At 38.3% G+C, this 24,479-nt stretch overlaps 1 protein-coding gene across 10 annotated transcripts in view; it reads left to right on the forward strand.

Annotated features, from left to right (window-relative positions):
• HDAC4 (histone deacetylase 4) overlaps positions 1-24,479 on the forward strand; it is a 144,841-nt gene that overhangs the window by 104,688 nt on the left and 15,674 nt on the right. For 9 of the 10 annotated variants that reach the window (XM_089477887.1, XM_089477885.1, XM_089477884.1 and 6 more), the window contains 8 exons: positions 886-1,006; positions 4,790-4,836; positions 6,700-6,807; positions 9,015-9,070; positions 10,451-10,538; positions 13,327-13,446; positions 16,036-16,133; positions 23,180-23,298. In XM_089477887.1, the coding sequence (XP_089334013.1) occupies positions 886-1,006; positions 4,790-4,836; positions 6,700-6,807; positions 9,015-9,070; positions 10,451-10,538; positions 13,327-13,446; positions 16,036-16,133; positions 23,180-23,298 (757 nt within the window). Of the gene's footprint in view, positions 1-885; positions 1,007-4,789; positions 4,837-6,699; positions 6,808-9,014; positions 9,071-10,450; positions 10,539-13,326; positions 13,447-16,035; positions 16,134-23,179; positions 23,299-24,479 lie in introns of those variants that run through there. The other variant, XM_089477892.1, reaches the window with a different exon arrangement.

A 24,479-nucleotide genomic window follows, 5' to 3' on the forward strand; every position in this document is an offset into this window, starting at 1 on the left:
ACATTGCCATTGTCTTAATCATGGTTTGTTGCTGAAATGATTATTTGTGGTATAGAAAACAAAACAAACTGTGCTTTGTAATCTTCCGTTCTGATTTATTTCATTCCCAGCTCTTTTGTTAGTTCCTGTTTCAAGATGGGAATCTGGAGAAATAGGCCAGGGACAAGCCACAGTTGCAGATCAAACATCACAGTCAGCCATGGTTTACATAAGCCAGTGTTTATCATGAGTTTAACATTGTGGTTTTCTGGTCTGTTAAGAACCTGTGGCTTGTTAATGGAGACAGTTTGGTGTATTTCATCAAGCTAGATTTCAGCAAATAACCCTATGATTTGTCATGACATGTGAATACTGTAGCTGTGTGCACCAGAGATTTCATGTCCCTACTGGCTGCAGCCCCTATTCAGTCATCTGAAAATCCATGCTCTGGAGCCTTATGTAACATTATATGTCAGACAGACATTTTTATTGAACTGATGGCTGTAGATTTACAAACAGTGATTATAAACCCGCACTGAGTCAAAGCAATACTTCGTTATTTTTCTGTTGTTTCTAGTTTTGCTGTATACGTCTGACACAGTCAGTCCTATTGAAGCAATTGAATTGGTGCAGAGAATTATTGTTTTAGATTTTTTATTGCTAGAGTGCAATAGTATCTGAAGTCGAAGAAATTTTATTTTTACACATGGTATTAAATGATCTCATTTGAGAAAAAAATATTCAAAACTTCATTTAAAAACATGGATACCTATCAAATCAACTGAGATCAATTAGTTGGAAGAGAATACTATGTACAACCTCAGTCGCAATACATCCACACCCCATTGCTGCTGATTTCATTTAATTAGAGTAAATGCAATTTCATTGTTTTCCTTTCTCTGGCAGTGTATACGTGGAAGAAAAGCAACTCTAGAAGAGCTACAGACTGTTCATTCAGAAGCCCACACACTACTTTATGGCACCAATCCTCTGAACAGACAGAAATTGGACAGCAAGAAACTCTTAGGTACAGCAGGGAATGTAATGCTTTTTTAACATCAGTCAACACAGTTGCATATTAGGGATCTTTAACTTATATGGATAAATTAGCAGTACTCAGATATGAACTACACTTTTTGATTTGAGTTCAAGTCCAACATTCTGCATATTTCATGGGCAGTTCAGTCTATAGAAGCTACAATAGCAGCATGTTTCCTGATGTTTTTTTAGGAAAAGGTTTGCACACACAACACAGATGTACAAAACGTCTGTTTTGAAAAGCTCTTCTATGTGTGCAGGTTCCCTACGTTTTAGCTGTTCTATCTGTGTGGGTTCCTCCTTCATTTCTAAGTCACCTCTGGATAAAAAGTGTATATATAGGTATAAGTAATGACATAATTTATTCTCAGCATGGATTAATAAATCCTTAACCATTGGAGAAAGGCTATAGCTTAATGGTAGATCACAGGTTTCACATGCAGAAGAACTCATGTTCAATCTCTATTATCGTCAGGTAGGCTTGGAAAAATTCTTTCTTGAAATCCTGGAAAGAATCTGCCAGTCAGTGCTAACAATACCAGTCTATCTCTGTGTAAGGCAGCTTCCCAGGTTGCTGTTCAGATATTCTATATAATGAGGGACAGGTGAAATGTTCCACTAGCAGTTGCCATTAAATATTTGTTTCTCTGAATGGCCTGTAGGAGGAATTCACTTTACAGTCGGGTTAAATGTTTGTGTGCCAGCTTACATGCAGGAATATGTGCTTTGGGCTGAGAGACATCTGAAGTCTTCATAGTCAGTCTGTCTAAAGGGCAGTATGAATCTGATTGCATATTTTCTCAGCAGGAACAAAATACATTGTGCCCACATTATATGCATATGCTGGAAGCCGCTCTGGAAAAAATGCTGATGCACCCTGGATGAAGTAATGGAGTGTGTGCCCCACGGCTCCCCGCAGGCACAAGCCCCATTACTTCTAATGGGACTTGAGCGTACATGTTTTTTCCCTTACATGCGGGGTCCCGAACAGATCCCAGCATAAGGGAAAGGCCAACTGTATTGCCAGGGGAATGGAGTTTGGACTTGGCAGTATTTCATCTGTTGCAGGAAATAAAACTTGTTTTAAAACTCAGTTTCAGGAAAACCAGCTGTGGAAGGTTTCCCCAGTTCTTGGGTGCACACCGGGTGCCTCCCACCCCACCACCTCATATTATGCTGAAATATGCCACCTCACACAAGCAGGCACTGCAAAATGTGCATAATTTTAATAATCTTGGAACATCTGGGAAGGTAGAAAATATTATACAGAAAGTTCTTATATTGCACTAGAAATTTGATTTCATAAGATTTGAAATTGCATGTTTCAAAGCTGGTAGGACCTTGAATATGGTATTGGAAAAGCTTATAAAGCCAGTTCTGTGTAAGCTTAATTATTTTTAAAAACTTAATTTGTTATAGTTACAGTTCCAAAGTAACCTGTGACTGTTACAGTTGTCATTTTCCAAACATGCCAAAGCTGGTTTTTTTTTTCTTTTAAAAATCTGAATGAGACAAGCTTGAGTGTACATAAAACATGTAAACCCCACTGCATAGGGCTGAGGAATTTATCTTTTTTTTTTTTTACAGGAATGAAATATAATTAATACCGGGCCAATTGTTTTAGGAACAGTTGGTTTTCTTTTCATGATCTCATTTCTTTTTCTTTTTTAATGTGGTAACTTATTTGCCTGGTAAATTTAGCCTTTTTATGCTATGCCAGAAGGCACTATTGTATTAATAAGGGATGTAGTGCATTTGGTAACAATAGGCTGACATTGGACAATTAGTTGGTAATAGGAAGTGTGGTGTATTGGTTTAGATTTGGGAAAATTTTAACATGTTTTCCTAAATGCTCTAGAAAATGTAAAAGTGCTTATAGAGTTAAGTTACAAGATTTGTACAGTATCAAATAATAATGGTGTAATTTACCACTTTTTTACCTGTTCTCTGTTAAATGCCATGTATTTTAACATCATGCCTAATCACAGTTCAAGAACAAAGCAAGTAGGTAATATTCTAATGGTGATTATTTTCTTGGAAAGCATTAATAGTTTGTAATAAGAACTTCCGTATTTTTCCCCATTACAGGAAAATAGTTTCCCCCATATATCTACTCTATTCCCCCCCCCCCACATATTTGTCATAATGGATCAGTTAGTAATATACTGTTCTTAGAGTTAATGTGGTGTATCCTTACAATCACTGTAAATTTGAAACAACTTGAAGGCACACAACAGCAATAATACTATTCTAAAGCAGATAGAGAACCAGTCAGCATTGTGTGGTTGCCAGTGACCACTAGTAGCATCCATGGCAGTGAGGTGGTGACTACCTTGAGTCTCAGCCTGAATTTCACACCAGGTATAAAACCTGGTGTAGACCTGCTTCTGCATGATTGGAGCTCCATGCAGCTGAAGCACTGTTGTTTTTCCAGCTGTTGTGGTGGTATTAAATTATTATCACTAATAGATCAAGTTACCAATTTGGATATTCTAATATTTGTGATTTAAAAAAAAATAATATTCTAGCCCTCCCCAGTATGGTAGGTACCCTCTAGACAACAGTTGTTTTAGATTGCAGCCTCCCTTCCAAACTATTGGCCATGCTGGCTGGGACTAATAGGATTTGTATGACAATACAATAAAATGTATATACACCAGGCAATATTTTTATAACCATTCCAGAGCAGCTTATCCAATACTGCCCTATTTAAATAAACATATACATGAGCTCATGTCTTGCATTGTACAGGTATATGAAGCAGATGTGTTCCTGGACATTTCTTCTTTAACAGAAAATTTGGTACCAGAGGCAGAAATAACATGAAAGATCAGAAATAGATCCCTACACTACAAAAGAAAAAAAGAACAGCTTAATATATTGGAGTAACATTTTTATTCAAAACTAGCAATATACACATGTGAAATGAAACAACCAGGTTAGATGAGCCTTGCATAAGTGAACAAAAACTTTATAGGGACCACTTGAAGGCTTCTTCCAAAGTCTATTAAGGAATGACTTTTTCTTTCATTGCCCTCTATTTTGGATATGATTTAAATTTTGATTGCTGAACTTCTAGATCTGTGGTGTTGTTTTTTTTAACATGCTGGGAATAGATGGTGAGGCATGTTTATCTGCTGTCCCTTTGTCTCCCTGTTTGGGAGTTCTCACTCTGTGACAGATTCTGAAGGCAACTGCTGTTAGGCTTGCCTAATGCAGGCAAGCACACATGGTTGCATTAGAATGAGCCAGAGTAAAATGATGCTCTTTCCCAGCTCATGCTTGGTTGCATTATTTACTGCAAACACTGTTGCAGTATACTGATACTGACATTCTGTATTTCTCTGGTCTTCTGTCATCACCCCCTCAATGCCAGTGCTACTTAAAAAAAACCTTCCAACTAGTTAGATGAAGAAAAGGGGGTTGTAGATGAGTATACATTTATTTTTTATAAAAAAAAGAGCTTCAATATCAGAGGCTTTAACTGAAATATTCCCAAACAGTACAAATTACTGGCACAACTTCATGAGTACTGATGATGTTGACACTGTGGAACATGAGTCCTGGTGGTGTACAGAAAACAAAGGGTGTTGTTGAGTCAAAGGCAAAGAAGAGCAAGTTAATATATGTAGTATTGTAGTTAACATCATGCAGCTCACTATATGTTGTTGAAACATTTTTCATTGCAGAATTTTAAAGTGCTATAAAATTTGTCCCAAAGCCATGGAATGTGGATTTTGAACAGTGTTCTATTCTCTCTTAACACCCCTAGGCTCTTTGACGTCAGTGTTCGTCAGGCTTCCTTGTGGTGGTGTTGGAGTAAGTTTTTTTTCTTCTTCTTGTGTCTCTACCAGGTAATTTAATAGAGCTTCATGTGTTTGGTTAAAATCGACTTCAGTAATATAAAAGACATTTGTACCACAGAACTGCTAGGTGAATCAGATATAAACACACTGGGAAAGGTCCTGTGCACAGTAATTGAGTACATTTTCAGTAAATAAATAATATAGATTATAATAGTATTTTCAGTTGTGAGATTACTCAGTTTTGGAGGTTTTGCCTTTCCATTCAGGCTTCTTATTTTCACAAGAAGTTCTTTCATGCCATGTGATATATATAGGTAATGATTTTGCATGATTCTCCCGTTCTTTGAGGCTGATGGACAGCACTTGACAGCAAGATTCTATTTTGTAATATTGTTTAGCTCTCAGCAATTTAAGATTAGTAGAAACATAAGCATTACAAATTAAATTAACCCTAGTTTTTAGAAACATAAATTTACTACACTGAATTTTCCATTAAAAACATACAGCTTTTAAATTTTAAATATATATTTCAAGACTCTTATGCATACCAGGAAAAGAAAATACAGCCAATTGTTTAATGGGAGGAAGCACCACCCATTATAATGTACAATATAGATGCAATATTACACAACAAAGTACAATCCAGTTACATTCCATTTAGTAAAAACAAGTGAAATCATATATGGTATGAGTTTGACCAATCATTTTATATATTTATTTATTTTAGAAAGGCCTGGATAGCCACGAAAATCCCACCCTGGTTTGTCATGGCCAGTTGTGCGGTTTAGTTCCAGGACCCCTTCCACTTTGGATACCAAAATCTGTGGATGCTCAAGTCCCATTATGTACAATGGCATAGTAAAATGGCATATATAAATGCCTTATATCAAATGGCAGAATCAATGTTTGCTTTTTGAAATTATTGGGGATATTTTCAAGCTGTGAATGGTTGAATGTGTTGATACAGAATCCATGGAACTGGAGGGCTGTATCCATGAATATGGATACCATGGATATGTATACAAATCAAGAATCCATGGATATGGAGGACTATATAATTCCTTTTCAAGAGGAAAAATATTTTCAAGAAAAGACTTGTTGGCCAGGTCTTCCTAGGAAAGGGGCCAATTGTAGTTTGTTGTGCCTTGCTCTCAGTCTCTTCTCTAGAATGTTTGTGGCCTATCAGATGCAGCATTATGTAAGAATGTGATCTTCAACTTGAAAGAGACCACTAGAGTTATGAAGGACATAACTAAAATTAAGCAGGCAGAAAATACAGTGGGAATGCCAGTACTTAAACCCATCATAGTTGGGCATACTCCATATCTTTGTAAGAGTTGGTCAGCCAGGAGCCCTTTCACACTGAATGATTAGTGGCTGAATCCTGTGGAAACCTCTTGGCATTTGTAGTTTGGTCATTTGTCCCAGAGGAGAATTCTCAATGAGGAATCTAAAAGCCCCCCCCCCCTCCGGTCAACTGTCAACCCCACGATTCCATAGGATACAACAATTGGGATTAAAATGGGATTGTACTGGTATATTGTGCAGTATGAAAGAGCTCCAGATATCGATGATCATGCAACGAGGATTATGACATTAAAATACAGTGTTCCTGTGCCATATGCGACTTTCAGCTTATGCAATGGCATGTGCGCTGTGCCACACCACATGCATGCACCCCATTGTTTTCAATGGAGCTCAAGCATGCACATTTTTTCCCTTATGCGTCGGCGGGGGGGGGGGGTCCAGAACGGATCCCCTGCGTAAGGAAAGGGACTACTGTAACATTCTTGTTCTAAAATTCAGTACATACTAAATTAATATTTTAGAATCCAAAACTGTGGTTATATTGTATTTATGAATCTGTTTTATGTAGGTTGACAGTGATACAATTTGGAACGAAGTACATTCATTTAGTGCTGCTCGTCTTGCTGTTGGTTGTGTTATAGAGCTTGTTTTTAAAGTGGCTACAGGAGAACTGAAGGTTAGTATGATATCAATAATAATTTGTTTTTCATTCTATAAATGTGAGAATGCCTGAGTCAGTTGCAGTCTGTCACACAGAACAGCAAAGAACAGGACTTTAACTGTTTTTTAAATTTTAAAATAATAAAATGTAGAAGGCACAGGAATTAAATTAGTTTAAAACAAAGAATAAATTGATAGTTTTTTGTGGTATTTTTGAACTATGTAGCTGTGTTCTGGAAGAATTTATTTTGAATGTTTTGCCTGCATATGTGGCTGGCATCTTCAGAGAATGCTGGCATGGAAGTGAGTGGGGTATACTGTGTGACCCTTGGTTAAGAGGAAGTGATTTACATGTTAATCTGCATGTTGGTCTGTTGGTTAATGGCAAGGCCTCAGAGTGGGAGATATGCAAGGAGGATTTGTATCTATTTAATTAGTGACCCATTGTCTGCTGGGAAACCCCCTGACCCAGGGTAATGTTCATTTGCATGTGATGAGTCTTGATTTTAGTGTTTTTCAGGACTGCTAGCCAAACTTTGTTTACTTTCAGGGCTTCTTCTTTCCTGTTGAAGTTGTCCAGGTGTTTGTGGATTTCAGTGGCTTCAACAAACACCTGGACAACTCCAACAGAAGTTGGACAGAAGAAACCCTGAAAGTAAACAAAGGTTGGCCTGAAAAACACCAAAATCAAGACTTAGCACATGCAAGTGAACATCACCCAGGGTCAGGGGTTTTTCCAGCAGATACTGGATTACTAATTAAATAGGCACAAATCCTCCTTGCATATCCTCCCACCCTGAGGCCTTGCCATTCACCAACAGACCAACACACAGAGAAACATGTAAATCACTTCCTCTCAGCCAAGGGTCACACAGTATATATACACATCCCCATGCCACCATTCTCTGAAGATGCCAGCCACAGATGCAGGCAAAAATGTCAGGAATAAATTCTTCTAGAACACAGCCACATCATCAGAAAAACCCACAAAAACTATGGATGCCAACCATGAAAGCCTTTGATTTCACAATAAACTGATAGCTTAATACTGTTACTAATCATACTTTTTGTATTGCTTTTGCTGGATGTATTTTAATTTTCTCTATTTTGTAAGCCACCATGAGTGCTAGCTTGGGAAAAATGTGGGATATAAATAAAGTGGTGGAAGGCTGTGTGGGCAGCTCTCTCTCTCTCTCTCTCTCTCTCTCTCTCTCTCTCTCTCTCGCTCTCTCTCTAATTGCCCTGGGTGGGGGTGGATTACTTCTTCACTCTCCCTAGAATGACTGTTCACAGTGAATATCAACCTCTCATTTTCAGTTTGATCTGAGACTTAAATATACTGGCAAATGTATCTGGTTTATTATTCAGTATTGATTTATTCTAGTAACATGCTATTCCATAGCTAGTGACATTCTGTTTCTCTGCTACACATGTATAGTCTGTATTTGTGCTACATTTTGCATATGTTATTTGTGATGGCTGATATGATTTCTGATATATATATATATATATATATATATATATATATATGCAGAAATATTTTATATCTAATTCTTGCTATACTTTTGATTCATGAAGTAAATGTTGGTATTTTGAAGCTACTGCAGGAACAAAAGAGTAGCTTTATCAAATTTCAGAGGATAGTATCTTGTAAGTGTGCATTTATTCATTTCGCAAACTGTGAGATTTGGAAAGTATATTGGCACTAAAGAATGGACTTTTTAACCCTGAAAGGGTAGCTTGGGTTGAAATAAAAAGCAAACAAACAAACCTGCACCTTGCCAGAGTACAAATGCAGAAATAACATCCCAACACAACTACTAAATAGCTAATAAAATCTGAACATACATCCATTTCACATGCTGGAATGGCTATTATCAAACCATTAAAATAGTTGTTATTATCTAAATTAGGATAAAGGTGAATTCTTTACTGGACAAATTACAGATTCCATTAGCATTCCAAAATGTGTTTATTTTTAGAAGAGTTGTCAGGAATCCTCCTTTTGCTATCTAGACATAAATCTGCATTCATTTCAAAAGATGTAGGAGTTACATTTTCCCCCTACCCACCCTACTGCCAACCAAGTTAATTTTTATGAACAAAAGAACCAGTATATATCTGAAACTATTTAGCAACTCTACTACAGTTACTGAACCTCTTTGAAATAAATGTGGACTTTGCACCTAATTTCTCACACTGTTTTTTGTTTCATTTTAATAGAATGGATTTGCTGTTGTTCGACCTCCTGGTCACCATGCAGAAGAAAGTACACCCATGTGAGTATGTGTTTCTGCTTTGATTGTGTTCACTTTATTTGTTCATTCCCCTGGTTGGAGGATATGAATGTCTGAACCATGGCCTGCCGTTGGATGCTGCAGCACCAGCACCTCATCATCTGAAGTAGTGAGGATCATATAATCAGTGCTTAAATGAATGTGTCTTTATATTATCATTTCACTAACATTTTAAAACATTACAAGTAGATAATGGAGTAGGTTTTAGATTAGGAGACGAAATAACATGTTCAGTAAGTTTTCTCTCAAGAAAAAGCATTCATGTTTTTGCCTACTTCTTCCTTGATTTGCTAATTTCAATTTATATGTAAATGTTGTTTTTTCAAAGGCACACTTTGTAATACCTCACATATAATATCTGTATGTTTGGCACACTTCATTCCTGAAATTTTATTATATTTTACTATACTATACTATACTATATTATGATGGCATGTAAAATTATAATATAATGTAATATAATTTCATATGCCGCCTTTCTCCCAGAGTGGGACCCAATGTGGCTCATAGATAGATAGACAGATAGCATGACTGAGGTATTCATCCTTAACTGGGGATTACTCATCATTAATTGTGGCTTCAGAAGATTTTTGCACTGTGGATGTACTGCCAAAATATTACTTTATGTCTGTTCTTCAGTATGGCTTCTTGGCATTTCATTTATTAAATTTTCTAAACATGGCAGACCCTCCCTACAAGTGTATAGTCAGGAATACAGAATTCTGCATGCCTGTTCATAGAGATGAGTGCTCCCATCTTCAGTGAGGCAGTTTGGAAAAGTAGAAGTCACTACAATATCTCTGCACTATAAATGAGAGGAAACTGTATCCTCTGTGCTTATCAGAAGGCCTGAAGGAAAAGGCAGAATTGTCTTGCTTGTGCAGATATTTGGAGAATGTAACAAACCACGGAGAAATGTATATGAAAATATTTATATCCTGTTCTATATGCAAGAATCTTAGTTTGGGAAATTGTAAAAAGGTAAAGAGTTTAAATTTAGAACAGTAAATATTGATTTAAAGAGTACAGTATATTAAACTAATCAAAACAAGACAGTTTAAAACAAATTAAAACAGTTAAGGTAATTTAAAGCCATGCACATATGCAAGTTTGAATGAAATCAGCTAAACTCCAAAGGGTTTAGTAAAAAAGCAGAAATTTACTTGATGCAAGAATGATATTATTGCAGGAACCAACTGGGCATCTACTGGAAAGGTACTATATATACTTGACTATAAGTCAAAAAATTTCTGCCCAACAATTGGACCCTAAAATCCTGGGTCAATTTATATACTAGCCAAGACTAGCTCAGAAAGATCCTAAAAGAAGCATCTATATCTAACATATTCTATTATCTTTCAGGGGCTTTTGTTATTTTAACTCGGTAGCGATTTCAGCCAAGCTTCTCCAGCAGAGATTGAATGTGAACAAAATACTTATAGTGGACTGGGTGAGTAAAAGAACAGAATTAGACATGTCCATTTCTCCTCCAGCATGGATACAAAATGCAAAATTTTATTGACTGACATCTCAGGAAATGAATTAAAGCAGTTCACTTGGCTTTTCAAAGTATCTGAACTGGTTGCTTTTGGGAGGACCGATTAAAGCATTAGCAAACCACACTGGCTATCACTTCTTAGTTTGTTACTAAGTTCAGACTGTCGAATGCAGAGGACATTGGGAGGGTGCCCTCCAAGCACTGCTTGGCATATTCCTCAGAGGACTCAGGGGGCATTGGTGAGGAGGTGGTCTGGATTTGGAGGGTCTTGGTGGGTGTGAGGTGGTGTAGAGGATATTGGGAGTGGGGGTGCCCTCCCAACCCTGTGAGGCTGGGAGGGCGTGGAGTGGGGTTTGAGGTGGTGCCCTTCCAGCCCCATGAAGACTGCTTCACAGGATTGGAAGAGCACAGGGGGGGGATTGAAATGGTGCCCTCCCAGCCCTGTGAGGCTGCCACCTCGCAGGAGTGGGAGGAGTGCAGGGCAGTTCACTGTCCCCCCATACCAGCTGACACCAACCAGTGATGTCCCTGCTCCATAGCCCAGCTTTATCCCAAGGACAGGGCTGGGCTGTGAAGGAGGGAGATTGAGTGAATGTTTGGAGGGGGTGTTCCCTCTTCCTCCTCCCCTGCGGTCCAGCCTCTACTCATGAGTAAAGGTTGGGTTGCAGAGGAGGCTTGGGGAAGTTGCCCCACATCAGGGATGTAGCTAGGATTTTAGAAAGGGGGGGGGGGGTCAAGACTAAGTGCCACCATTATAATGGGGCTTGGGTGCGGCGGCACAGCAGCACACACCATTCATTTTTCTAATGGAAAGGGGGGGTCTGGACCCCAAGAACCCCCCCCCCTTGGCTACGTCCCTGCCCACATCATTGAGGGCCACTGAACATCCTCCAGTGGGCTGCATGTTGTGCAGGCCTGCTGTAAGCAGTTTACAACTGTAAGCTAATTGCCCCTGGCAAGCTGGGTACTCAATTTAGTGAGGAAAGATGACAGGCTGAGTTGACTCTGAGGTGGAGTGAAAGGTAACTTATGTGAAGATTGTAGTAGGAGAGAAAAGAGTTGCAACCTCAACAAAAACTCTCCAGCTTGGTTGGGCTGAGAGGGAAGAAGTATCTGTGTGAACGGTTGCATGCATATTTATATGTGGGTATATATAGGTGAGGTCTTTAGCCCAACATGGCGAGTTAACTGCAAAAGAATTCTACCTTGGTCTGAAAAAGATTCTCCTTGCATGCCTTCAGTCTTCCATTGGGGATTGCATTGCCTTCACAGTTGTGCCATGCTTTCTGTTGATTTTTAGTATAAAGAACATTGCAAAACAATACCTTGACCCGGCTGTTTACCTCTTACGAAAAACTGTTAAGATTGAAACAGATGCTGTTTTCAGTACTTGACTCATGCAACATATTGTATTATAAATCTAAATGTGTGAGTCCTGAGCTCACCATGCTGTTTGTTTCCCACCTTGAGTTGTGGAGTAGCCATACCTCTCTTAGCTGTCTGCTATTCTACCATTCAACTAAGTTGGACTTATCATCTAACTTCTGTCTAATTATTAGAAAACTGGTGGACAGACAAAGCATATGACATTTTGAAAGAAAAATGACATGACAGGACAAAGATCCTTATCGGGATATCATTTGTTATTTGTCAATATTGTCTTCTTTTGTTCCTATTCTTCATGGTGACTCCTTTTGGTCAGGCCATGTATTTTATCTTACTCTTTAGGTCATGCTATAATCCTGTCTATAAAGTAGGATAGAAATCCTCTACAGTTGGATGTATGAGTCTAGTTGGCCCTGTCTTCTCAGTTAAAGAACATAAGAGTTGGCTCTTTCCTCCATGCTGTCCAATAATGTGATGTCCCAATTTCCTCCATGCTGTCCTAATTTGCATTCTAAGAGACATGTGCTAATTTCACACATTACTTGGTTGAAGGGGTACTCACTTGATCAAGGAACACGAGGGCTGAACTGATGAATGCACTCAAAGTTCACATGGTTGCACTTGTTCTGATGTCCGCATGTTATGCATTCACATCCATGGGGAAAAGTCCCTTTCATTCTTCATGTAGACGCTTTTGTCCTTCAGACATCCGTGTTAAAGTGTTGACTTTTGGTACAGGGGTATAATACATGAAGTGGATGATGCCTGAAGGCAAGTAGTGTTATAAGTAGAAGAGAGTTACAACAGTCTTTCATGCTTACTTTTCTGTTGATAACTAGTATGTGGCTTATGTATTTCTCTCGATCAGGATAGACACAGTGTGGATACATATCAGTTCTTTATATTCAGAAATTCTTATATGCTTACCATTATTTTTAATCTTCTTCTTAGACCATTGATTCTTAAGCTTTGAACCTCAGATGTTTTTGTCTTTGATTCCCAGAATCCTTTACCATTACCATACTGGTTGATGCTGTGGGGAATTGCAGTCCAAAATATTCTGAGAGCCAGAGCAAAAAGGCTTAAGTCTAATTATTTGCATTTCCTTACTTGTGGAATTGCACTAATGCTGTGGTTTTCAGCAGTTCCCCATAAGTTGATCTCTGTGAAATCGTTGGGTGTGATATGTGTGATAGGCATATAAATACCCTTAACCTTCAAATTTAAGCCTTTCTCGGTGCAGGGCTGTTTGCAACATGATTATGAAATGAGGTTTTGGGATTGCAATTAGTCAAATGCAGGTAGTCACGTATATAATAACACATTTCATACAATGTAATCTTTATCCCTGAAGGATGTGCACCATGGAAATGGTACTCAGCAGGCTTTCTACAGTGATCCGAATGTTCTTTATATTTCACTACATCGGTATGATGATGGAAACTTCTTCCCAGGCAGTGGTGCTCCTGATGAGGTAATAATATTAATAAATGCATTTTTGCAGCATTTTCAATAATAATTGTCTTATGGTTTTGGAAATCCCTTGAGCAATAAAACCCTGGGGTTTTGTTTTGTTTTTGTTTTTAACTCTACAATCAATTTTCAAGGAGCCAGGGTAGTGTATTTGTTTGAACATTGGACTATGACTCTGGAGACCAGGGTCCAAATCCTTTCTCAGCCATAGAAATCCACTGAATGACCTTGAATAAATCACACCATCTCAGCATCTGGTGAAGACAGAGGCAATCCCCCTCTGAACAAACCTTGCCAAGAAACCCTCATGATAGAATCACCTTAGTGTTGCCATAAATTGGAAATAACTTGAAGACACACAACAGAAGTAAATCACTTTTCATCTTTCCCCCTTTCCTGCAAATCAGCAGCAGCGAACAAGTGCAAACAAGACATTTGGGTATGGTAAAGGAACTACTTCACTGTTTGTTTTGTTTTTAAAATAACTTTAGGTTAGTATATCAAAAAATAAAAGTTGGCATTTAAGATCAGCAGGGTTTTTTAGCCTTGCTAAAGTTCTTGTTTTTCCCACCAGCAGAGGGCACCCTCTGCTTAAAGAACAGTTTTCTTGCGCATGGAAAAGGAGGTAAATGTTGAATGTGTTACAATCATATATCTGCAAGGCTGGCTATGATATTCATACCTCCTCTGCCTCTGCCCATTTACTGATGTAAGCTGTGAGTGTGAAGGAATAGTGATGGCTAAGACAAACTTGAATTCTGTGATATAATATTCTGGAATAACAGAAGTCATTGCATTGCATTATATGACTTGTAGAAAAAGGAGTGATTCTATAACCCAGTAAAGTTAAGACTTTTCAGATAAATTATGCACTAATCAAAAGTAAAATATTGGCATAGTTGGTTCTTTTTATATGGACATGGTTCTTAAAGTGTTTTTAATAGAAAATAATATTTTTTTCTGAAACTGGAATTTTTGCCAGTTAAGGTGAAATTACCAGACGGCATATGATAAAGTAAACTGTAAGAATATGTGCATAGCAAAGAATATAAATGCTTTTTTTGGAAAACAGAAAAGTCTGTACTATGTAAAAGTTACACACTGTCACTGTTCTTGCATACTATACCACTATCCCCTCCAGAATTCATTTGAATCTAAAAGTACAAATGCCTTCCTATATAACATTATCTCAGACTTAATTATTGTATGTATGTTCCTAGAGATTGGCATATTATTAGTTTGTAGCTTTTATCAGTATTGTTACATATTGATATTATATGACAGTGATGTTGGTGATAGGTGATGTTGATTATTAGGAAGACTTGTGTAAAGTTTCTTAATACTAGAGTTTTATAATAACATTACTGCCCATTTCCTCAAAAGTGCCCATGCCATATAAGTATCTGAGAGGGAATATGTACTAGTTGCTACTCTTAAGGCTACAGTGACAATGGGTTTTATTTTTTTACTAAAGTGTTCATTTAAAATTTTATATATTATGGCTTCATCCCAGAAAATATTTCAGGGTGAACATAAAGATAAAACATTTTAAATGTTCAGCAAAAAACAAAAGAACAAAAAATCTTAATGTAAGTATGTATAGTAAAATCAAGCAGTATAATACTATTAGTTAACTTGAAAAATAAAATTGTAAAACTTAAAGTATACATATTAATTTAAGATATTTTATGGTAGGAGTGTAACTTGAAATCAGTAAAAGTTGTAGTATACACAGTAGTATACACAACCAGAGGCAACCCTAACATTTAAAAAAGTTGTCATAATGTTACATTATACATTTAAGGCACATGCAAGGTTGGGGGCATGCAGGTAGGAAGAGGCAACAAAATCCCATGTATATGCAAGCAGCTCTTTCTGCATAATACATTTTTATTTATATTTTTATCTGAAGATTGGGAGGAGGATTCTCCTAATATATGTTACTGTTTAGTGTACAGTTTTTAGTTGATTACGTGAAAGTTATTTCATAATCATAAATCGTCTCAGACATTGGCTTTAGCCGAAGAACACAAGTGTTTATTCTGAATCTTCAAGAGGAACATTAGTGCTCGGAGGGAAGGAATCACTAACAGGGAAACTTTTGTTGTTGTTTTTTAGACCCTAAGTCTGCTATGCAATTTTTATGACATTTAACAAAATACTCGCCTGTAGCAAGCCATGATAGAGGAATTCTGTGTCAACTGCTTTTAAATGCAAAACTTTCCAAGAACTGGGAAATGTTCGTTAAGCTGTTATTTTGACTGACTTACTTTGACTGTGCAAGAATGAGAAGAATTGCTTGTAAATAACAAAGTCCGCCGTGGCACCTTGAAGACTAACAAATCACAGCATGTGCCTTCATGGACATTGTTAAATATTAAAGTAGTTTCTGCCTTAGAAACTTCTGCCATTCATGCTGTTCCCGTTGGGCAGAAAGCAGTGGATTTTTAAAGGGAAATACAAAATCTTTTCTACAGTAGTAGAGCTAAAAAAACACACCAGTAGGGGGATTCTGGTAGCTCCATAGATAGCAATATTTGCCAACACTGTAAACTGTTATTTTCTCCCTCTCCCTCCCCCCCTTTCTTAGGTTGGCATTGGACCAGGTGTTGGTTTCAATGTTAATATGGCATTTACTGGTGGCCTTGATCTGCCAATGGGAGACACAGAATACTTGACTGCTTTCAGGTAATTCTCAGATCTCTGTGCTTCTCATGAAGTTATTTCTCTATAAATTAGAGATGTGCCTTTTGGGATCATCATATATATTCTGTGTTTTAGCATCTTACCATTCAAAGTCATTGTACTGGCAAAGTAATGTAAGATGGACATTTCAGTTGCTCAAAGGTACATTATTTCAATAGGCTCCTTTCTGAAACATTAAATATATTGTTGGAATGTTCAACAGTTGCTATTGTACATGATTTTCTTAACACTGGCTTTTTATATAAATTCTTGTTTTATGATAGAATTTTCCTAAGGTAACAGGTGCTGTGCGCTGTGTATTTTAGCAGTGTGAATAGTAACCAATGAATTCATTGAATATAAACACCTCGGCTTTCATTGGGACTTTACAGGCTAGTTAAGTCAAAATAAAATTATTTGCCAGTATTCATCCCTATTGGATTCCATGTTGCAAATGTATTCTTGCTACTTCTTTCCATCACTTCTGATAGATCAGCTGGTCTCATTCCTTGCCAGTTCAATGAATTAGTTAGTAGAATATCCCTTGTTTACAGATTAGCAGGAGATAATGGATGGAGCTACTGTTCTCAGAATCATAATCCTAAATGCTTGCTCTCATATCTCTTCCAAGAGAATTTATTACATAAAACGGTCTGGAATGCATAATGCTATGCAGCAAAATGTAACTGCAGTATGTAAGCAAAGAGCATGCAAAGCTCTAGGAGTTAAGTAGATTGCAAAATCGAGGTGTCTTTTATTATTTGAATGGAGGGCCATGTACAGTTGCTCCAGACACACAAAAGAAGACAACGTTGATCTATATTGGTATCCATGGAATTCTTGCTGTAGTTCTGCATAATGTTCAGTTCTTTGTTGTGGTCTATGTGAGTCACACAAATGGGTTTTCTGTGCCTGTGCAGAGACATTTGGAACCTTCTAGAATTACTAGGGCCTGTTACAGACAGCCAAAATAAAGCTGCTTCGAGTCACAGTGGAGATATGGTGTTTCAATGATGTATGCATCCTAAGAGTCCAGAAGTCGCACCAAAGCCACACTCCAGCCCTAAGGACTCAAGCGTGGCTTTGGTGTGGCTTCTGGACTCTTAGGATGCATGCATCATTGAAACACCATACCTCCACTGTGACTCGAAGCAGCTTTATTTTGGCTGTCTGTAACAGGCCAAGGGAAGACTTTCTGGTGGTAGCTCCGCCCACCCTATATATGCCTCTAGTGTCTCTGCTCTCTTCTCTCAGTTCCTTTTTGTCCACCGTGCTAGTAGCATCGAAGGAACTGATTTTTAGAATCGCTCTTCAATTCGATTTATAATGGCTTTTGATCTTGGTTTTGGTTTTAGATTGTGGCTCTCTATTCCCAGAGACTTAACCAGATATTCTTGTACTACCTCTTTCCTTGTTATGTGTTATGTTTCCCCTATTGTGTCCTCTGTTCCATTTTCCTCACTTTGAGCACCCTTTTCCTTTTGTGAGAAGACTGAGAGGGGGAAAGGTGTTGAGCAGTTCTGTCTTTTCTCTGTCCCCTGTTTGCATTTCTCTATCTTCTCCATGCAATGAGTCTACCATTTCCTTCTTCCTTGTGCTACGGACATACCCCCAAAGCCCTCCTTATTGTTCTTAACCTCTCTGGGAAGCCTGAGCTCATTCTGCACTTTAGCTTTTCTGATTTTACCCTTTATACGTGCTAGATATTTGAATTCCTCTTTAGTGATTTCCCACTTTTTTCATTTCTTATACATCTCCCTTTTAAAACTTAGTTCAGTTGAAAGTTCTTTAGTCATCCATCCTGGTTTCTTGAGACACTTCCCATTTTTCCTTCTCATTGGAACAGTTTGAAATTGGGCCTTCAGTATCTGCATTTTGAGAAACTCCCATCAATCCTGAACTCCCTTCTCTTTTAGTCTTCTTGACCATGGGATCACCCCAGTATTACTCTTAAGTTTACTAAAATCAGCTCTCCTAAATTCTAGAACGCGTGTCTGACTTTATGGGCTGCCTATTGACTGACCACAGAGCAGTGCGATAGGATCCGTCTTTCAGTTTTAGATCCCATGTCTATCCAGGCAGGACTTGGCTGTGCGATAATCTTCTTTACCTCTGGTTTTCTGAATTATATCTTCGGATGGTCTATGATGAACCACTTGTAACTGTCGCCATTAGATTCTTCCATCCCTTCATTTCATGACATTATTATCTCCATTTCCCTTTGGCCCCCTCCATACCATGAACAACATTCACAAAACGTGTGGCTCTAGTGATTGTTTACCTCAGAACACTCAGAATCTTAATCTTAATCTTCCTGAAGGGACCTAAGACAGCTCACAATAACAATTTTAAAAACATATTGCAATAAAAAAATTTAAACTGCAATTAAAACAGTGCAGTGTGGGCTTAAGTATAATAGAACAGGGTGAAATCTGATTGGAATCATTTGACTCTTCTGTCATCATTTCTGCATGAAGGTGTCTGTTTCCTCTTATTGGGTGATGCATTTTTCCATTATTGGATGGATCTGCTGATCATGCTTTCCATCTGTTTCTGTTGATCTTGTTAATCTGGCAAAAGTTCAGGAAGGCAGCACATACTGTGTTTTCTTAATGCAATAATGGACTAAGTAGCGGTGGTTTGGAACATTACGTTTAATGATTCAGTAATGATTCAGTATTATCAGCTTCTGAGATGGCAGGCTTTCTTGCCCAAGCAGTCAGGTGAGGCATTCAGATCGTGGTATCTCATGGTTGACAGCAGGGGTATCACTAGGGGGTTGTGGGCCACACCAGGTGACAACTGGGGGGGGGGGGGTCCGCTTAATGCACTGGTTGGAAAGGGCTCCCTTCCAGGTCTGGTGGCTTTGTTGGCCCGGCAGTAAAGAAAGTTTCCCATCTGGCCCGCAACTCCAGCTAACCCAGGAATGTTGAGGGGCATCAGTGGCTTCTGGTGGGATGGGGCTGCCTTTGAGTTCCAGCAGCTCTGATAACTGGGCAGTAAAGCGAGTCATCTTCCTTTGTTGCCCAGCCAACAGCTCTGCCAGACACAAAATGGCTGTGGAAGAGAGGAAAAGGGGTGATCCACACTGCATGTCCAATATACTAGGTATGCCAATGGCTGACAGCCTGATCGGGGTATCTCATGACTGACAGCAGGGGTGTCACTAGGGGGATGTGGGCCATAGCCACATTGCATGCATCCTAAATATTTGAGCAACAATTAAAAATAAAAAGCATGATCGGAGTGTTAGCACCTTGCAAAGTGGAGTCAGCTGTTTCAATCTTTAGAAGTCAGAAGCATTACTCAAGACCTTTTTGGACTTGATAGGTTCTTGGATTCCTGATTGATTTAAGTGCATCAGGATTGTCTTTCATCATTAAGCAATATCATAACAGCTCTTTCAACCGCCAGCTACCAAGCATAATATTAGTGGGCAGCCACAGAGATTCCAATAGCTTTGCCTGCCCCATTTTTATGCTTAGAGAGCATAAGTGGACGTGCCAGTTTCTAAGCAGAGATTTCCATATGTATTATGGCTGTAACCCCTTTAATTTAGCAGTTGGCAGTAAAGCCTGTAACACAAGGGATTGGAAGCCATTGTCCAAGGGAAGTTGCAACTTCAACAGTTTTCTTCAAGAGTGTTTCATTAACTGACATCTGTAGAGCAGCAATGTGGGCTCAGCCCTCATAGAGCATTGGCACTTCATTATGAGAGCACAGGCAGATACTACTTTTGGAAGGGCTCTGCTGTCTTCACTGTGGTTTGTGTATTGTTGCAGCAAAAGGGTGCACAACCTTGGAGGTTGACTTTCTGCATGCCCTGAAAGCTTTTCTCCCATTAAATTTCTTAACACATTTGCTAAAAAGAATTCCTGTAAAAGGGGAACAGTGATACTGAATTATGCAAAGACACTTCACTTAGTAACTGGGATTCTTGTTAACCATTTCAAGCCGGATACTATCATGATTCCTGTTGCATCATATCTAATAATTGCTACATCCTTTGAGACAAAATTGCTTATTTAAAGAACTTGCTGCTTCTATTTATAGTGTTATGGAGCTGTTTTATAATTCTGGAATATTGTGCCAGTTAAGAAAATGCCACCACTTTTGTATAACGATGAACCCAATGCTTCAGTCTTCTTAGTTCTGTTTCACTTGACTTCATCTTACATTAATTTACAGATTTTTCAGATTCCCTTTCTTATGTTCCTTCTTATTGGAGCAAAAAAGAAGATATTTTTTATTTTATAGTGCTCCCCCACAAAACAGGCATGATCCTGGATGATGACAATGCATATTTTGCCCTCCAGGCTTCTGTTTGCTGTTGTTAAAGCAGCTCACACTTCAAAATTTTCTGTTCATTTTTAACAGTTGCTTGCAAAATTTAATTAAGCATTGAGAAATGAAGATAAACCTGAGTTCTGCCCCATGAGCCAAAAGCAAAACTGAAGAAATTGCTTCCTGATAACTATTGGGGCTAACACTGACTCTTGTATTACTTCGTGATGCCAACTTCAGGGTAGGCAGAGGAAGCCCAAACAAATTCAGCATTCCTGGATAGCTGTGGCTTTGGAGCCAGGAACACTGCTGATGCCAAGCTGTCATTCCTAACCCCCTCCCCACCCTGCTGCTGTGTAGAAAAACAAGTATCTTTCTGAGCACAGAAGTTGGCTACTATAAAAAAAGGCTACTGGCTGATCACATACATAGAAAGTAATTCCAGAGATAATGCACAGACATGTGCACACACCTTCAACCTGGAAGTTCCATTGGAAACTTGCTTAATCATATGCCAGGTTTTGTTCTGTTCTGGTTTTTCCTTCATGATAATAGTGTCCTGAGTGTCCTGAGACTCCCAACCAGTTGCTTTGAAAGCGTTTTTGTTCACTTTTATTGATTTTAATGTAAAAAAAGGCTTTGAAGTTTACAATTTATAGTCCCTGGAGAAGCAGAAAAGTGAGCAGGATGGGCTCTATGTTGGGGGTTTTTTTTGGTCAGCCTTATGAGACAGTGCATGCCTTAAAGGCAGCACCTTGTTACGTTGGCCGATTCAATGCCACGTTGCATTTCCAAGAGATCAAACCAAAAGATGAAGAGAAGATAAGAAAATTGGCCCTAATGAAATCCAGCAACAGGCAGTTTCACTATGAACATGGAAACTCAGGATATAGAACTGAGCTCTAATTCAAACCAGCCCAAATGCCAGATTCAAACCCTTTGAAGTCTTCAGATGAATCAGTGAAAATCCTTTTGGGTTAGGCAAAGATAAAAACACTTTTCTTTAACTCCTAGATTACCTGGCTACGATGTACATGAATAGATAACTGCCTTATGTGAACAATTTAAGGAAGAAATTGTTCTCTCTAGCAGCAGAATGTATTTAGAATTAAACATTCCCGTGAAATTACACATTCTTGTGAAACTAGAAGTCAGCTGGACTGGAGGAAAGGATCAGTAATAGCTCACGTTGGCATGTGAAATTTACTGCTATCACCACACTACCACTTCTGAACATGAAGACTGCTGCTAATAGAAACCTAAGTACAGCAAGTTGCCCCATGATTCTTTTTCTCAAGATACTGTTAATCCATTCTCTACCGTCAGCATACCCAGTCTTCCTGTTTTCTTGATTCTCTTCTTACTCAGTTCTGCACCTTGCCCCATACAGGCCCTCCAAAAAGAACACATGCACACCAAAAATAGAGAAATTAAAAGTTTTCCTGACACATCTGGTCAGGAAATTATCCATACTTGAAGCAATGCAGCCTGCTGGAGTGCAAAGGACAAAATCTGCCGGTTGTTGAAGTTGCCTATTCCTACTCTGATAATTTAGTATTGGAGGTCCTTTTAGTAGTGATGTCATGTGTAAGCTGTTTGAGTTCTTTGAAATTTTCCTTAAATTTTATGCAGAAGGATGGGGAAATCCTAGTCTGCCATCTTTATTCAGTGACATCACTTCTCCAAGAAGAATACATTTGAGGTTGAAATACAATAGACTTATACTTGTATCTACTGAAATTCTGGTTGCTTCCCAGAAATCCTTCTCAGTTAAATTTGTGAAGTGTGACTGGCTTGGAAATAACAGACGACAGCATCAAATGTGTGTACTCCTTAACTTTATGATTATGAATTAAACAACTAAGAACTCCCCTGCTAAATCAGCTACAACATCATGTTTCCAGCACTTGCAAATTTGAATATATTAGGATTCCCACAAAGAAGACATGAAGGCACTTGAATTCGCCAGTTGTTGGCCTCCAGAAGTCTCTCAATGTTTGATATGCAATACAATGAGAGCCAGTGTTGTGCTATGGTTTGAGGATTGGATTAGGTCTCTAGGAGACCAGGGTTCAACTAAACGCTCAGCCATGGTAACCCATTGGTCAAGCCACACTCTCTTGGCCTTAGGGAGTGGTAATGGCAAACCTCTGAATAAATCTTGCCAAGAAAAATATAAAAGAGGGTTGCCATACTTCAGAGTCAACCTAGCACATAACAACAATGCATAACATAATATGAAGGATGTTTTTTCTTCAAACCACTAATTCTTCAATGTAATCAGATTTACATGAATAAAACATAACATTTTAATTTTGTTTCATGTTAATATTGTAAGATTAAAACCTTTGAGATTTGAACATACAGTTAAGTTCTCATTGATTTCAGTGGCACATACCCAATTTAGGATTGTTGTTAACTGACTTATATGATCACTCTCACACAAATGGTAGGGATGTAGCTTTTTAAAGCATCATCTTTTTTGCAACTAGTCACAAACCTTCAGGGCAGTCTACTGTGGTCATGCATGCTAACGGCAAAGTTCAAAAGACTCAAGAAGCTCAAAGGACTCAAGAAATTCACTTGCACAATGTGGTTTGCTCCTTTTGATCACATCTGGTCTTGTCTTTCCCTCCCTAGATTTGTTCTGCATATTATGCTAAAAGTGCCATCAGACAAGATAATATCTGATTGAACTCTGAAACAGACCAACATCCCTTCAAGGAGAAGGCATAGTAATGTGTTTGCTGTTGTTTTTGTTGCAGAACAGTAGTAATGCCTATTGCTAATGAGTTTGCCCCAGATGTTGTGCTGGTATCATCGGGCTTTGATGCCGTTGAAGGTCATCCTGCACCACTTGGAGGATATAATCTATCAGCCAAATGTAAGTCCTCTGAAGTTTTAGAAATTCACTTATTTCACTTTTGATTGCATATTTATTTGTATTTACAATTTATTTCAGTTCTGTGTTCATTTACTAATCATTATAACTTGTTTCTTCCGCTTGTCAGTACGTGGGTGTGGGGTAGTTTAAAAATAAAATATGTGAGTCAAGTCATAAAAATACAGTAATTAAAAACAACACAGTGAAGTCATCAGCAAAATCCACCAGCATTAAACCCAAAGAGTCAATCTGAAAAAATAGGGTTTGCATTTTTTTCCATGAAAGGACAGTGGGTTGGCATACATCCTAGAATACCTCAGCCACTGGTCTTAATAAGAAGAAAAAAGGCATGTTCTTCTTCACAGCTACCTAAAGTATTTGATAGTGTCAAACAGTGATGTATTAAAATCATTTACTCCAAGTCTCAAGTCAAGTCTCAAGTCTCTGCCTTCAGGTCTCAAGTCATGTCTCAGTTCCTTGCAAGAACTTTCAAGTTCAGTCACAAATCAAGTCTCAAGTCTGGGAGCCAACTTTAATAGAAATAAAGAAGAAGGTGGTGGTGTTTGTGTGAGAGGTAGAGTTTCAGTAACAACCTAACTAAGTTAGGTAACAGTATTATCATAGGCAAGTTCAACAAGGCTTTTTTAAAACAAAGCTGTGCTGTTAATCAAAGCTTTAGAAGGTTTCTCCAATGTGCAGTAGGGACAGGCTGCTGTACAGTCCCTAATGCTCACCTCAAGCATATTGCCTAATGCATTTGCTGTTGCCCTCCCAAAAAATGCTCTTTGCACTCTAAGGACAAGTCTTGTCTGCTGCTTGAATAATGCCATAGACCTTCTTAATATATTCTTGGGTAAGGAAACTGGAAGGATATTGTTGTGGCCCAGAAAGCATTTTATAATCATAACGAAAGGGTTTTTTGCAGTTATGAAATGTGGAGCCAGTATTTTTTTTTTAGCATGTAATACATTTGCTAGCTAAAAAACAAAGAAACACTGGGTTCTGCTTTTCAGCTGATTTCATTTTCTGACTGAGGGCACTGGTCATATAAGTGGTGGCTTCTTCTACAGCAAATGTAAAGTACTGCTTCCATCATGTCACTAGTGGCAAAAAAACAGTGAGATGGAAGGAAGAGGAGGGTGATGTTCAAAGGAAAAAAACTATTTTCTGTTTTATAACAT

The sequence above is a fragment of the Sceloporus occidentalis genome, unplaced genomic scaffold, assembly GCF_023333645.1.
Source record: "Sceloporus occidentalis isolate IW3139 unplaced genomic scaffold, rSceOcc1.0.p SCAF_12, whole genome shotgun sequence".
Taxonomy (NCBI): Eukaryota; Metazoa; Chordata; class Lepidosauria; order Squamata; family Phrynosomatidae; genus Sceloporus; species Sceloporus occidentalis.